This window comes from Thamnophis sirtalis, unplaced genomic scaffold (assembly GCF_051295495.1).
Source record: "Thamnophis sirtalis isolate CommonGarterSnake01/CBP01778 unplaced genomic scaffold, rThaSir2_p1.2 scaffold_3, whole genome shotgun sequence".
Classification (NCBI taxonomy): Eukaryota; Metazoa; Chordata; class Lepidosauria; order Squamata; family Natricidae; genus Thamnophis; species Thamnophis sirtalis.
This window is the reverse complement of record NW_028261383.1, coordinates 78,275,093-78,288,722: the sequence shown is the minus strand read 5'-3', so window position 1 is coordinate 78,288,722 and position 13,630 is coordinate 78,275,093. Positions and strand designations below refer to the sequence as shown.

Genomic DNA, 13,630 nt, shown 5'->3' with positions numbered 1-13,630 from the left:
GCCACAATTGCAACTAGGAGGAATCTAGTTCACTTGCAAAATGGGATTGTATAAGGTATGTTCAAAGCTAATTGTGGTAAAATATTTATAACACGTTCTTGATTTATTCTATTATTTTTAATGTAGCTCTATTTACATAGGAATTCAGAAAATACATGTTGGATATAGAGGATGAGCACCGAAAAGGCAAGATAGGATTTTCTGCTTCTGATTGATGTGTTTATTAAGATAGCCACAGCAGATCATGAAGCAGCAGTCTAATAGTAAAACGTTCTAATGAACATCACAGAGTTTGAGTTAAAAAAGGACAATATTTGATCTTATCACATATAGGAATTTAGATACTTAGGAATATTCTTCAAATGGGGAAGAAAGAATTATAATAGCATGTAGGTGTATTCCAGTATATCCATGCTTTTTTTCCCTCGAGGTTGAATTCTTGTGCTTATTGCACCAGCTGGAAACCAGAAAACCATGTATTCTAATCCTGCCTGAGGCACAAAGCTAACTCAGAGACTTTGGACCAATCATTCTCTCTCAGCACTAGGAAGAATGCAATGGCAAGACACTTTTTTTTTTTAAAAAAAAAAGGGCTTACCAAGACAGCTGCAGGGACTAGACCAGGTGGCCACCCGGCATGAAGACTGACTTAAAGGCATGGCTTTTCCCACAACTTAGGTCTGCCTGCGAAGTCCGCCAGGGAACTTCAGCTGGTTTGGAATGTGGTAGCCTGCGTGCTGGGATTTTCTCAGAGTACATTACATACATTGCAAAGTATATTTCATTACTACTTCCAGTTATATCATAAACCATGATAAACACATCTCTGTCACACACTTTCAGAAGTTGAAGGCAACAAGTGCCAATTCTAAGTGTGGGTTTTGACCTGCAAGCTTGACACTATGTTATGCACCAGGTTTCTTCTCCAAACAAAATTTGCATGCTCTGTGCAATCAACCTGGAAAATAATGGTTCAAACCACCACACCAATATGAGAAGGTAAGGTAAAGGTAAAGGTTCCACTCGCATATATGTGCTAGTCGTCCCTTACTCTAAGGGGTGGTGCTCATCTCCGAGACGTCTCTATGGTCATGTGGCTGGCATGACTAAACACCGAATGCACACAGAATGCTGTTACCTTCCCACCAAAGGTTCTCCTACTTGTATTTTTTATATGCTTTCAAATTGGCAGAAGCTGGGACAAGTAACGGGAGCTGACTCCGTTACACTGCGGTAGGGACTCAAACTGCCAAATTGCCAACCTTTCTGATTGACAAATTCAGCTTCTTAACCACTGAGCCACCATGTCTCTAATGTGAGAAAAGGGGGAACTTAAAAAAAATATTTTACTTCTGAGGTTTGGAGGTGTGGAGTCTGTAAAGACTCTAGAATTTTAGACCTGGGCAGTGGGAATGTGAGGTGCCTATCCTCTGCTCAGATTGTTGTTTTTTTAAATGGATTGTTCTTATGATTTACTAATGATATATAAGCATTTTTAATGCTGCCTGAAATTTGTGGAACTGGGTAAGAAATAAATAATATAAATGAGTAATAAAAACAAGGGATGTTCCCAGCAGCTTGTTAATTTATTTTTGAATTGACCTTAAATTTTTAAAGTGACCTTTTTAAAAAAAAGAAAAACAAACTTGGGAAGCTGATTTTTAAAATGTAATTTTAAAATGTCATTGGATTGTCTCCCCTTGCTTCAGTTATTTTGTAGCCTGCAATCAGGAGTGTTAGATCGAGACTGACTGTGCTGTGACATGAAATGGTCCTGCAAATGATCAGATAACCTTTTCCAGTAATGGGGACTTGCTTAGGTTAATAGAGGATGCCTGATTTCTGTTGGTTCTTAGTTTACATATAATCTCCCTCTTTTTGAGGCTGTAGGCTGCGGGAAAAGGTTTGAACTAATCAGGTTTGAACTAGTCTGGCGTTAAATATGCTCTAGGTATGGGGAGCTATAGCTGCTTCTTTGAAGAACTCCTATTATTGGATGTATTAAAAATAAATAAGACAATGCAATCCTTGTGTTTGAACATCTGTTGGCAGTAATTAACTGCAACTCTTCAAAACTACTTAGATTGTTCCTCCCCCATCTTTTCAGTGGGAATTTGTGTAGTTATCACCATTTTATTCAATATGCCTTTTAATGTGTTTCAGCACACCGAGAAGACCAGAACAATCAGACACCTCCTTTGGACAGAGGACACCTTCTCCATCCCTGACAAAAGCTGCTCCTGGTAGTGAAACCCCAAGAGAGAAACGGAGCCAGGGGCAAGCTCCCCAACACACCGATGGGCCCAGGAGGACTCTCCAAGTGGGTGGACGCTCACCGTCTGTTTCCCCGGAGCGAGGCAGCACGCCTACCTCACCTTATTCCGTCCCACAAATTGCCCCCCTTCCCAGTAGCACGCTCTGCCCTATATGCAAGACAACGGATCTCACCTCCTCTCCTAACCAGCCAAACTTCAATACCTGCACACAGTGTCACAACAAGGTCTGCAACCAATGTGGATTCAACCCTAACCCTCATCTGACCGAGGTAATGGTTCCTTATGTCTCTATGGATAGCAGTAACACTATAAACAAGCTTATTCAGTGTTTTTAGCTCTGCTAAATTGCTTGCCTAGTTTATTAAGGATCTTGTATGCAGTGTCAGAGCATGTTAAGGGCCCACATAACAAGATAGAATGCTTTCTGTTGACTTTATTAGAAAATGTACTAAATACACACACACACTCACACATCACAAATGCACACAATGTATCTATCAAAAGGTGAGAATAAAAAGACCTAGAAAAAGAAGTGTTTCATCTGCTGGCCGAGTAGATCAAGGAGAATAGGAAATTCTTAAGGATTGTATATACAATATTTCCATCTGTTATATTGTATGTATATATATCATAGAATCTGTGCTGATTCTCATAGCAAATGTTTATTCTTATACTTTGTTCAGGCTTCATATGTTTTATTCTTAGAGGATGTTTTCAATGACCTTTCCCAAGAAATGAAAGCAACAGTTGTCCTGATTTATTAATACCATCAGTCCAATTGTGATAGCTGCTTTCCATAGCTTTCTACAGCTCTGGCTGATTTGCATTCTTCAGTTCTTTTAGGTATCTTTTCTTTTCCTTTTGGTTAGATAATATGCGGTGGTGGGTTGCAGGCGGTACGCCCCGATACGCACCTATTGGCGCCTGCTGGAAGCAGCAGCCACTGTACCTGAACAGTGCTTTGGAGGGCCTGCCCACCTGCCTGTTTCCTTACCTGTATTTGAAGGAAACGGGCCATCTGTGCACATAGCCTATGGCGCCTGCTGGAGCATTGCAGGCGGGTGCGCATGTGTGCACAGCGTGTGTGCCCATGGTGCATGCCTGGCTCCCATTGAGCATACTAGTTGCAATGGTAGTCAAAACCCACAACTGATAATATGAATCAAAACATGAAATGAAAGGACACATATAATGAACAATTATATGCAATATAGGTAGTCCTAAACATATGACCACAATTGAGCCCAAAATTTCTGAGTAAAATAAAATATAATTTATGGTAACACAGCTGAATAAAAATAGACATTATGGTTTATTGTATAGTTGCATAGCTATTGATCTGAGTGATGAATAAGATCTCAAATTTCGTAATGATGTTAGAAAGGTATTTTCAGTGGGCTAATGCAAATGACCCTTCACCAGAGGATAAATCATTATATCATTTATTAACACCAAATACTTTTTATAGGTAGCTCTTTGGCTCCAAGAACACCACACTTTCCCAGTGTTTGGTCTGCAATCTATGGCACTTTAAAATACTAAGATTTTTTTAAAAAATAAAAAGAATCTCTTAAAATATTTTATGTGCTTCCTATTCAGAGCCAAATTGATATCTATTAACCTATTAATATCTTCAATGAAAAAAAACACATTACTTTCTGTTGGATATCAATTTGCAAAGGGGGTGAACTCCCATAGCAACTACCCGTTCTAAATGAAAAATAAATGTAGGTTCTATAATCATAATCAAATTAGGCAACATGTGAAAATGCTTGATTACGTTCAATGCATCTGTTGTTAATAGCAACTACTGTGATAGGGGAAGCAATTAGGAGTGGGACTGTAGAATAAAGGAATGGGCAGTGGCATACTTTGGCCTTCCTTGATCATAGCCTCAGGAAATATCACTGCTCCAATTTAATGCCAATATCCTTTTTTCATGATAAAGTGCAAATTTTATTAGAAATGTGGCATTCAGCTAAGGATTAAAATATTTCTTTTCTTGTCACAGTCTCAGACCTGATTGCCCTAAGATTATTATTAAACAATAACAATAAATGTCTGAACTGCTATCATGCAAATCTCAAGTTCTATATAGATTTGACATCATGGAAAGCCTACACATCCAACTATTAAGCGGCTCTAGATATCCCCAGAATGATGAGAATGGATGCAGTAGGATGAACATGGATGTCATTTGAAAGATACTAACTGGAGCAGTACATTGTGCCACCATGTTGTGTTCTTCACTATGAACACATAGTGTATCTATGTATCAGGAATCTAGTAACAAAATATTTTGGCTAGGGGAATTGTAATTCAACATATCTGAAGCATACCAGGCTGGGAAGGGCTGCCTTAGTTCTACAAAATTGTAGATAATAGTAAGACAATTGTGCCACCCTGAAACAATGAAACATGTTTGAATACATCATCTTTTATCTAGCAGTCTTTAATTTGTAATTAAAATGGGATTAATTATTTTATGTATTTACTTTATGTCCTTGTTCAGGTCAAAATTATTTATATGCAAATAAAGATGCAACCCTCTAACCACAATTACAATTCAACTTCCATTTATTTCAATGCTGTAATATCTATAGCAATTCTGCTTGAATGATTCACTGTTGTGTTAAATGCACATTTGCATTAATGTTTATATTTTCCAGTGAATCCCATTTAGAGAATGAAAACAGAATTTCTTGAATATTATTGAAGAGCATTAAAAGATTGAGAATAAAAAGTTCTAAGTTCAAATTGTCATCAATATATTTTGACTGAATTACGCAAAACCATAAGAGCTGCTTAATATCTACCTCCTATCTTCAATCTTTATAAAGATATAAATAATGATATAAATAATGCAAAATAAATAATTATATGATTACTCATTATCATGTTATTATAAAGAATAGTAATCAAGCATCCTGTGAATTTCTTTATTTTTATTGTAATATCTTATTTGTAAAATTTGTGTTAAATGGCCACACAGATAGGGGCCAAGACAAATAAATATGAAAAGTGCCAGAAATAGTTTTCCTAAATAAGAAACCTTTATCTCTCTTATCTGTGAGAGTAAGGAGCCTGGATTTTTATAAGACAAACTTTTATGACATATTATGAATTGAGAATTGGATTCTACTTCCTCAGCTGATTGACTAAAAAATTCTTTCCGAACTTGATTCATTACACTTTTAAATGTCCAAAATATAAGATGGCAAACATTTATTCATTTAAGAAAGTAATATAAGTTTATTTAAAGAGTTCCACCAATGTCAGTTTTAAGTATTATTTTAGCCAAATAGTTCTTAGATGCATGAGAATCATGATGTTTTGGACTTGAGAGACCGCCTCCTGCACTTGAGAGACCGCCTCCTGCCAATTACCTCCCTGCGACCAATTAGATCACATAGATTAGCCCTCCTCCGAGTTCCATCTGCCAGTCAGTGCCGACTGGCAACTACACGGAGGAGAGCCTTTTCAGTAGTAGCTCCGACCCTTTGGAACGATCTCCCCGTGGAGATTCGTACCCTCACCACCGTCCAGACCTTCCGCACAGCCCTTAAGACCTGGCTAGCCCGTCAGGCCTGGGGACAAAGATAACTGTCCCCACCCGAATGATGAATGAATGTTGCTTATTATTTTACTTCTATGTATTGTTGTGTCTATTGTCTGTTTAACCCCCCCCCCCTTATTTTATGTAAGCCGCCCTGAGTCCCCTCAGGGAAAAGGGCGGCCTATAAGCATTAATAAATACCAAATACCAAATGTTTGAGAACATCATGCAAGACTTGAATATTCTTCATTACCTGCTATGCTAGTAGTATTTATTCATAATGTAATGTACATATAGGCAGTTTGGTCTAGTAGCTAAGGCACCAGGCTAGAAATCAGGACAGTGTGAGTTCCACTCCTGCCTTAGATATGAAAAATGGCTGGATGACTTTGGGTCAGTCACTCTCAGCCCAACCTATCTCACAGAATTGTTGTTGGGGGGAAATGGGAGGAGGAAAAATACTGTTCATGTTCATTGCCTTGAGTTATTTATAAAAAAATAAATTCAGAGGGAAAATCTAAATAAATAAATTTAAATAAGTAAAATCAGAGCAGGCTTCAAAGTCTTTATTCCACCCAAATTAATTTATATTGCATGAAAGGAAACATTTATTTGTTCAATTGCTCTGCATTTGAATAGTAATGAATTAGATTACCATTCATTCTGAACCTATGTTGAATATACTTTTGAAAGTTTTATGGCATCATTTTTTAACCATGCCACCTTTATTCTTTCTTATTTAAGACGTAAACTATCCTCTCTGCTTAAAGAGAATAATTGCCATTATCCTGCTTAGTGAGTGACAACTCAATCTGAGATATAATCACAGGACAGAACAAAAAGGAAAGGCCTTTGTTCAATAGATAATACCAAATTTGAAAGAGAACATTACTTCATTTATTTAAACATGGTATATAATAAAATCAAATATAATGAAAGATACATGGAAGAAAACTAAAGAAGCAAAAGTATAATGAGAATAGAATGATTAAAATAGTGAGAGTACAGGTCCTATATGGGACTATTTGAAGATAGAAAATGGGTAAAGAGGGCTAAATAAGGAGTCCTTAGCAAAGTGGATGGGATTGAAAATAAAAGTGATGAAACTGAAATGGGGGAATGCCAAAAGCAAAGTTTGGGGAATGTGCATAGAAACAGAAGTGTGGAATAGAAATGAATATTGTACATGTTAAGTGTCCAAGAAGAATAACGATGAGAAAGAAATCATATGTTGAATATTGAAAAAGGATAAGGCTTCAAGTGTAGATAGTGTAATCCAATTGGATTACTGTAATATGCTCTGCATGGGGCTGCCCTTGAAGAGTGTCTGGAAGCTTCAACCAGTGCAAAATGCAGAACGATGTGGTGTGAGCAATTATGTATGCTTGTAGAACAGCATATCTTTTGCTTCTGCTCTGTGAATTCCATCTGTTGCCACTCTGCTTCCAGGTCCAATTCAAGGTGCTGGTTTTGAACTTTAAAGCCCTTCATTCCTCATCCAAAATCAGACCTGGCAAGAGAGACATGTTGTGGGTGTCAGTGTTCCAAGTAATGCACCCATTGAAAGGAGAACTCTGGGGCAGGTAGATTCCTCAAAGAACAAATTTATTGGATACATCATATTGGCACAATCGGTGAAAACTCCCGTGGTTTTCACCTAATTAAAACAATGAAAGTTTTTTCCCTTCCCCCAAGTCATCAGTCACATTGTCCAATCGAGATGCTGGCCCACCACTTGCTTACTTCACTCCTCTTCTCCCAGCTACCTATTAGAATGACCTTGGTTCCCACAGGAAAAAATTTGTTTTGATTGCAAAGTCTCCGTTAATTATTAACCCCCCCCCCGCTCCCTCTTCTGCCTTGTGGCAACTCTGAGGCTACAAAGATGGCCTCAGCCAGGTTCGCTTCAGGGTTGACAGTGTGTCTCATCATTCAGGGAACTACACTTGGCAGACCTGAGAAGGCAGACCTTTCCCATCATGGCTACTCACCTTATAGAATAGTTCTACACCACCTGAAATGAAGTCAGCTCCATCCCTCCTTATTTTCCAGAAGTCTCTTAAGGCCTGTTGTTATCAGACCTAGAGATCTCAGGGGACTGGTGAAATCTTGAGATGGTTCCATTGCTGAGTGAATGTCTTGTTTAAAAAAGAATTGAATAATATGACTGTGTTTGACTTTTAAAGCTTTTTATTTTACATTTTTATACTGTTTGCTGCATGCTGCCCAGTCAGTTCTTGTGAGAATATGAATTTGATAAATAAAGGGAGATATACACAAATATAAATATATTGTACATTGGCTATATGACTTATTTAATTTATATAAGAATAGTGTGTCTGACTATGAACATTGGAAGAATGCCATGATTGTTCCATATACAAAGGAGAAAATAGCAAGAGCGCAAAAACTAGAGGGAGATTAGAGTATTAAGTATGATGAGAAGTAGTTTTGCAGAATTCTTATGGGAAGCTCATACAAAGTAGTGCAAACCAGATTTTTAGCTCTTCAGCAGGTAATTGAGAAATTTATGACAATGAGAAAAAAATAAAATTTAGTTAGTTACATTTATTTAGAGAAATCATATGATAAAGGGATAAACTTGAATTTTTGCATAAATATGGAGTTGAAAGTAAACGCAAGAAAAGTAGTTTATGACAGAAATAAAGCATGCATGAGAATAAATAAAATGCTTAACAAATGGTTCAATACTGAGACGGAGTAATATGAACATGCGTGATGTACTTATGGCTATTTAATGTATTTATGAATTAATGTATAAGAAATGCTCTGGGTGGTGTTAACAGTCAGTGGATTAGGGACAGAAATGAATATCATTTGTATACAGATAATGGCACACTGCTAGCTGAGAATATGAATGATTTACAATGCAATTGCGACTATAGAATTGAGTTAATGTATCGGAGACAAAGATAATTGTGTTTAAATTCAAAAGACCAGCAGAAGTAGATGAATTTACATTCCTTGGTAGAATATTTAATAAAGATGGGAAATGAATGGGGGAAAATTATGATGTGGTAGTGATAGCAATACATAATCTGGTGTGAAGAATGAATGTTTGTCAAAAGAATTGAAATGGCTGTGTATAAGAATGTGACGCTGCCTCCTTTCTTATATGAAGTGAGAGTTTGGTGTGCCAGGGAAACAGAAATAAGTTGAAAGTATTGGAAATGTGGTAGCACTAACTGTACAATTTTGCCAATTCTTTGCCCACTTACTGATTTCTGAATTTATGTGGAGGGTGTACAAAAATAAATCATCCATATGTAAAAATATGTTGATATAATTTAGTCAGAGAGAATAAGAATTAAACTGAAAGCAAATGTATGAAGAAAAAGATGGTTAAAAGTCCATGAAAGTTTTAGTTGAATGAGAATTTTCAAAAACAAAAGCCAATCCATGAACATGATAGAAACAAGGATCGTTTGCAAGGCAGAAAGAAATGGAGGGCTAAACTAAATGTAAGTTACATTTTATTATCTCATACCTTTATTCATAAGAATAAGAAATAATACCTAATTTCTTACTTCTTTTCTGCTCTTTCTTTAGGGTTAGTTTTCCTTTTGGGGATGTGAAGATGTGTGTGTGTGTATGTGTTTGTATGTATGTGACAGATAAAATAAATACATATATTAAAGTAGATCAGATTAAACAAGAACAGTAAATCCACATCGTATCTATATCAACCCAGTAGGAGAAACAAAATGCTATATAGTGTATAACTCATTGCTGCATAATGTTTTCCAATAATTAGAATTTATTTATTGTTATAGTCTAGAACCCACATTTCTTTAAATGTTGTGCACATCCCAAAGAATAGAAAGTAAATATGAAACACATATGTGCACACACAGGCACACAGACACACACACACACATTGTAGAGTATAGTTGGTGTCAGTTTTGAACATTTTTCTTTGTACTCCAATGCACTCAAAAATATACTTGACTGATTGCTGGGAATAGTATGAAATGTGAAAAGATAAATGGAGGAAATTTCAGAGAAATAGCTCTTAACGTTAATTAAAGTTAAATCTGTAAGGTACCGTATTTTTCGCACTATAAGATGCACTCCCCCCCTCCAAAAATGGGTGGAAATGTCCATGTGTCTTATAGAGCGAATGGCAGTGGTGACTGGTGGCGATCGGCAGCAGTGGCAATTGGCGTCGGGAAACCGCTGATTGGTGGTATTCTGGGAGACTGATCCAACCACCAATCAGCTGCTCAGCAGGGAAGGCTCTAGCATTCCCTGGTGGCGGCGGCAGCTCAGCACAGTTGATCGGTGGTGGGCGCAATGGAGCAGAGCCCTGACGAGCCATGTGATGGGGCTGTGACAATGTGCTGAAGTTGACCAGGCTGTTTGCTCTTTGCTGCAAGGATGCTAGCCAGATGAATACCGGATGGATGCTGGGAGGTAGAGGCAGATTTTTTTTCTTGTTTTCTTCCTCTGAAACTAATGTGTGTCTTAGGGTCCGATGCATCTTATACTACAAAAAATACAGTACACGAGTGGGAAGAACTAGGCCATTTCCATGCAAACTTTCACTAGCTTTTCTTTTCCTTTCCTCTTTTATTTTCCTCTTTTCTTTTCCTCTTTTCTTTTTCCTTTCCTTTCCTTTTCTTTCTCATGAGTTTTATCAAGCTTCAAGATAGTGTGGTAATGAAGCACCAATTTTTGCTTCTCTTTATAGTGCAGAAAGGCACATTGAGGTGTTCTGCATTTTAGGCAGATTATATCAATGTTTATTAACATCTCTGAAACTCATCCTAGCCATTTAGCTTAATCGCTTGTTCTCATTCTTTGAATTCCAGAGACCAATATTTTCTAGTTGACAGTTCTGATTTCTGACATGAGAAATAAATCTGCATTTGGTTTTCTTTTTATAGCAGATCAATTTTTTTCCACTCTGCCGTATTACCTAGCTTTTGTCTGAACTAAATATACCACTTTTACAATCCTTTCACTTGGGATTTATTTATTGATTGGCTGACACTTAAATTTTGGCATTTTAAAAGAAGAGCTGCAAGCAAATCATACTTTATATGCTATTGTAGTTCTCAGCCGTATTTCTGTGATCCATTATAATTATGCATTATACTATTCAGAACTTTAAAATTGAAGTTAACAAGCTATCATTATATAATGAGCATTGTTTCCAAAATTGTTCAAAACCTCCAATGTTCCTTTTGTGCAAACAGAGCGAATCATTTTCCCACTCCCCCCCCCCTTTTGCTGGTATGTGGATTTGGGGAAAATAACAAAAATACTGTTACAGCAAAGTAGAAAGATGAGATAAGTGCTAATGAAAAAGTGTTGGATATATTATTCCCAAAGAATGAAGCAATTAGCTTTACTGACAGTCCTTTTAAGATTGTGCCATCCACACATTTTTGCCTGTGATACAGGAAATGAACAAGGCTAAGCTGAAGTTCTGAGACATTTTAAGAAACATGATAAATAATAGTTTGTTCAGATTGAAACATTTCCATTTTCTTCCCCCCCAAAAAGGGGGCTTGTGGGTGTTATTGTGGGAGAGTGAACATAGGGGTGAAAATTAATTAAAGCAGCAGGTAGCAAGGGGGACAATTTTGGGTGTATTAAAAGCAGCATGTTTTCAACTCTGCAATTGCTGTTTTGCCAAGGACAGCATAGAGAGCATTAAACAAGAACATACAAATGCTCCAAGATCTCAAGCTTGTGATTTTAGTTGGTCATTGAAGCATGCACTTGTGATACTAACCTTTAAAATTATCTCAGTTGTTTCTAATTAAATAGGGAATTTAATATTTGCATCAACAAAGCTCTAATGTCAGCTACAAGGACCTGAGAATTGAAATCCATAGATGGATTCAGGTGACTCGCAGCCACAGGCAGCTTCTTTAATGATGATTGTATGGAATCCAGTGGCTCCATTTACTGAAACTCTACTCTCTACCAAATGTCTGCTAAGAGATTGCTAAAAATGCTGGGGCGGTATGCATTACTAGATTTCCAAATAAATACTGAAGTTTGATTATATCCTACATTGCTGCGGAAAATAACTTTACACGTTTAATAGGTTTTTTTTAATTAAAAGTTTAGTCTTACTTTTATTTGCTCAGAAATAAAATGGTTTCAGTATGTTCATGTAATCAATACTATTCCTGAATCCTCATAAAGTCCTTGAGGGTTTTTTTCTCCATCATGAAAGGGTTTTGAATTTCTTTGATTTCTGCAAACACTTTATCATTTGTATTTATTCAAAAATTTTCTTTCCTGTGGGGAGAATGGAGGGAGGGAAACAACATCAGATCTGAACTTCATATTGGACAGAAATTTCCAAGGGTGTAATAATCACCAAATAAGTAATATTCCTCTGGGTTTCTCAATTGTAATTCCATGTTGACTGTCATCTCTGTCTTATAGTCCAAAATATCTTTATATTCCGGTATTTCTGTATCAGGCAATATTTATCCCTTTATCTTGATGGTCTTCCAAAATATTCTCTTTTACATCTTTCATTTCTTGTTTAAAACCTATTGCAAATATTATATCCATATAACCAAACATTGTTGCCTTAATGTCGTAACTAGTTTCTGATTCCATTTCTAAAAAATATATATCCTGAATTGTCTCAAATGTTGTAACATTGTTTGCCATATTGCAGATTTCACACAAGCAGACTTAGCCCTACTTTTTTCCTTCCTTCTTTCTCTTTAGTCCCCTCTATATTTCATTTCTAAAATTACAAAGTTTCTAAGTTCTGTTGCTTGCTTATTTTCAAATAGACTAAATGATTTAAATTCTTACAAAACTGCTTTACTGAATGTTTTGTTAAAGTATAATTACTGAATATTCCACCCCCTCAAAATTATGGTTTAATTCCATCCTTCTATAGAAGAATTAAAGAAACTAGAGGCTAAATCTTTAATGTAAATTGCTAATAAATTTATATATAGCTCTATTTAAAATAGAGTTTTTAAACATGCTGAGAAAGCAGCATCATGGATTTTGGATTTTAAAATAAACTATTGAAACAATTGCTAATTCAAATAATCTTAAAATCATAGACTAAGAAAATATTCTTCTTTTCTAGGAAGCTTTTCTTAGACTATGATGGGCTCTATTTCCAACCAATTTATAAATAACTATTTTGGTCTCAGAGCAGCAACATAATTCCTAGTGTATAAATGCATGAAGTGCAGACAGAGAGTATATAACTTACTTTCAGATAACAGGAAAATCCGTAATAATCTTTTGTGAGGATTTATTGCAGGCACAGAGAATCTAGCTACCTTACCACTAATACAAAGCTACTTATCGGATAAAAGGTAAGAAACATAGAAATCATTTAAACATCCAGGGAAAGGCAGCAAAAAAGATAAAATGAAGTTCATGCACATATAACTATAAACACATAGGGTAAGGTATAAAACTATTTCAGTCGTTGTACAGTCACAAGGGCAGAACTATTCATGAATGATTGTATAGCCACAAGGACAAACTTGTTCATTAAAAGGGATATTTTAGTTGGGCAAATATTATTTCAATTTCAGAGACTCAGACCAAGACCATGAAATCCAGTTTTATTAGTAAGTTATTAAAAAGCAACAGATAGAACCCATGTAACAATGGGTTATAGATAGCACTATTGAATCTTTTCGTAAATAACCTGCAATCCAAGATAAGCATGAAACAGATTAGAATTATAAAGAGTTTTTGAAAGATTTTTATTCTGCCTTCTTTCATATATAACTCAAGGTTGCAAACTTATCAGTGGTACTTCCTCTTCCTATTT

The 13,630-nt window shown here is 36.2% G+C and overlaps 1 protein-coding gene across 3 annotated transcripts in view; it reads left to right on the top strand.

Annotated features, from left to right (window-relative positions):
- The window catches only part of BSN (bassoon presynaptic cytomatrix protein), a 205,435-nt gene that overhangs the window by 26,722 nt on the left and 165,083 nt on the right, over positions 1–13,630 (top strand). For all 3 annotated transcript variants that reach the window (XM_087709259.1, XM_087709257.1, XM_087709258.1), the window contains exon 2: positions 2,164–2,545. In XM_087709259.1, coding sequence (XP_087565385.1) covers positions 2,164–2,545 — 382 coding nt within the window. The remainder of the gene's footprint in view (positions 1–2,163; positions 2,546–13,630) is intronic.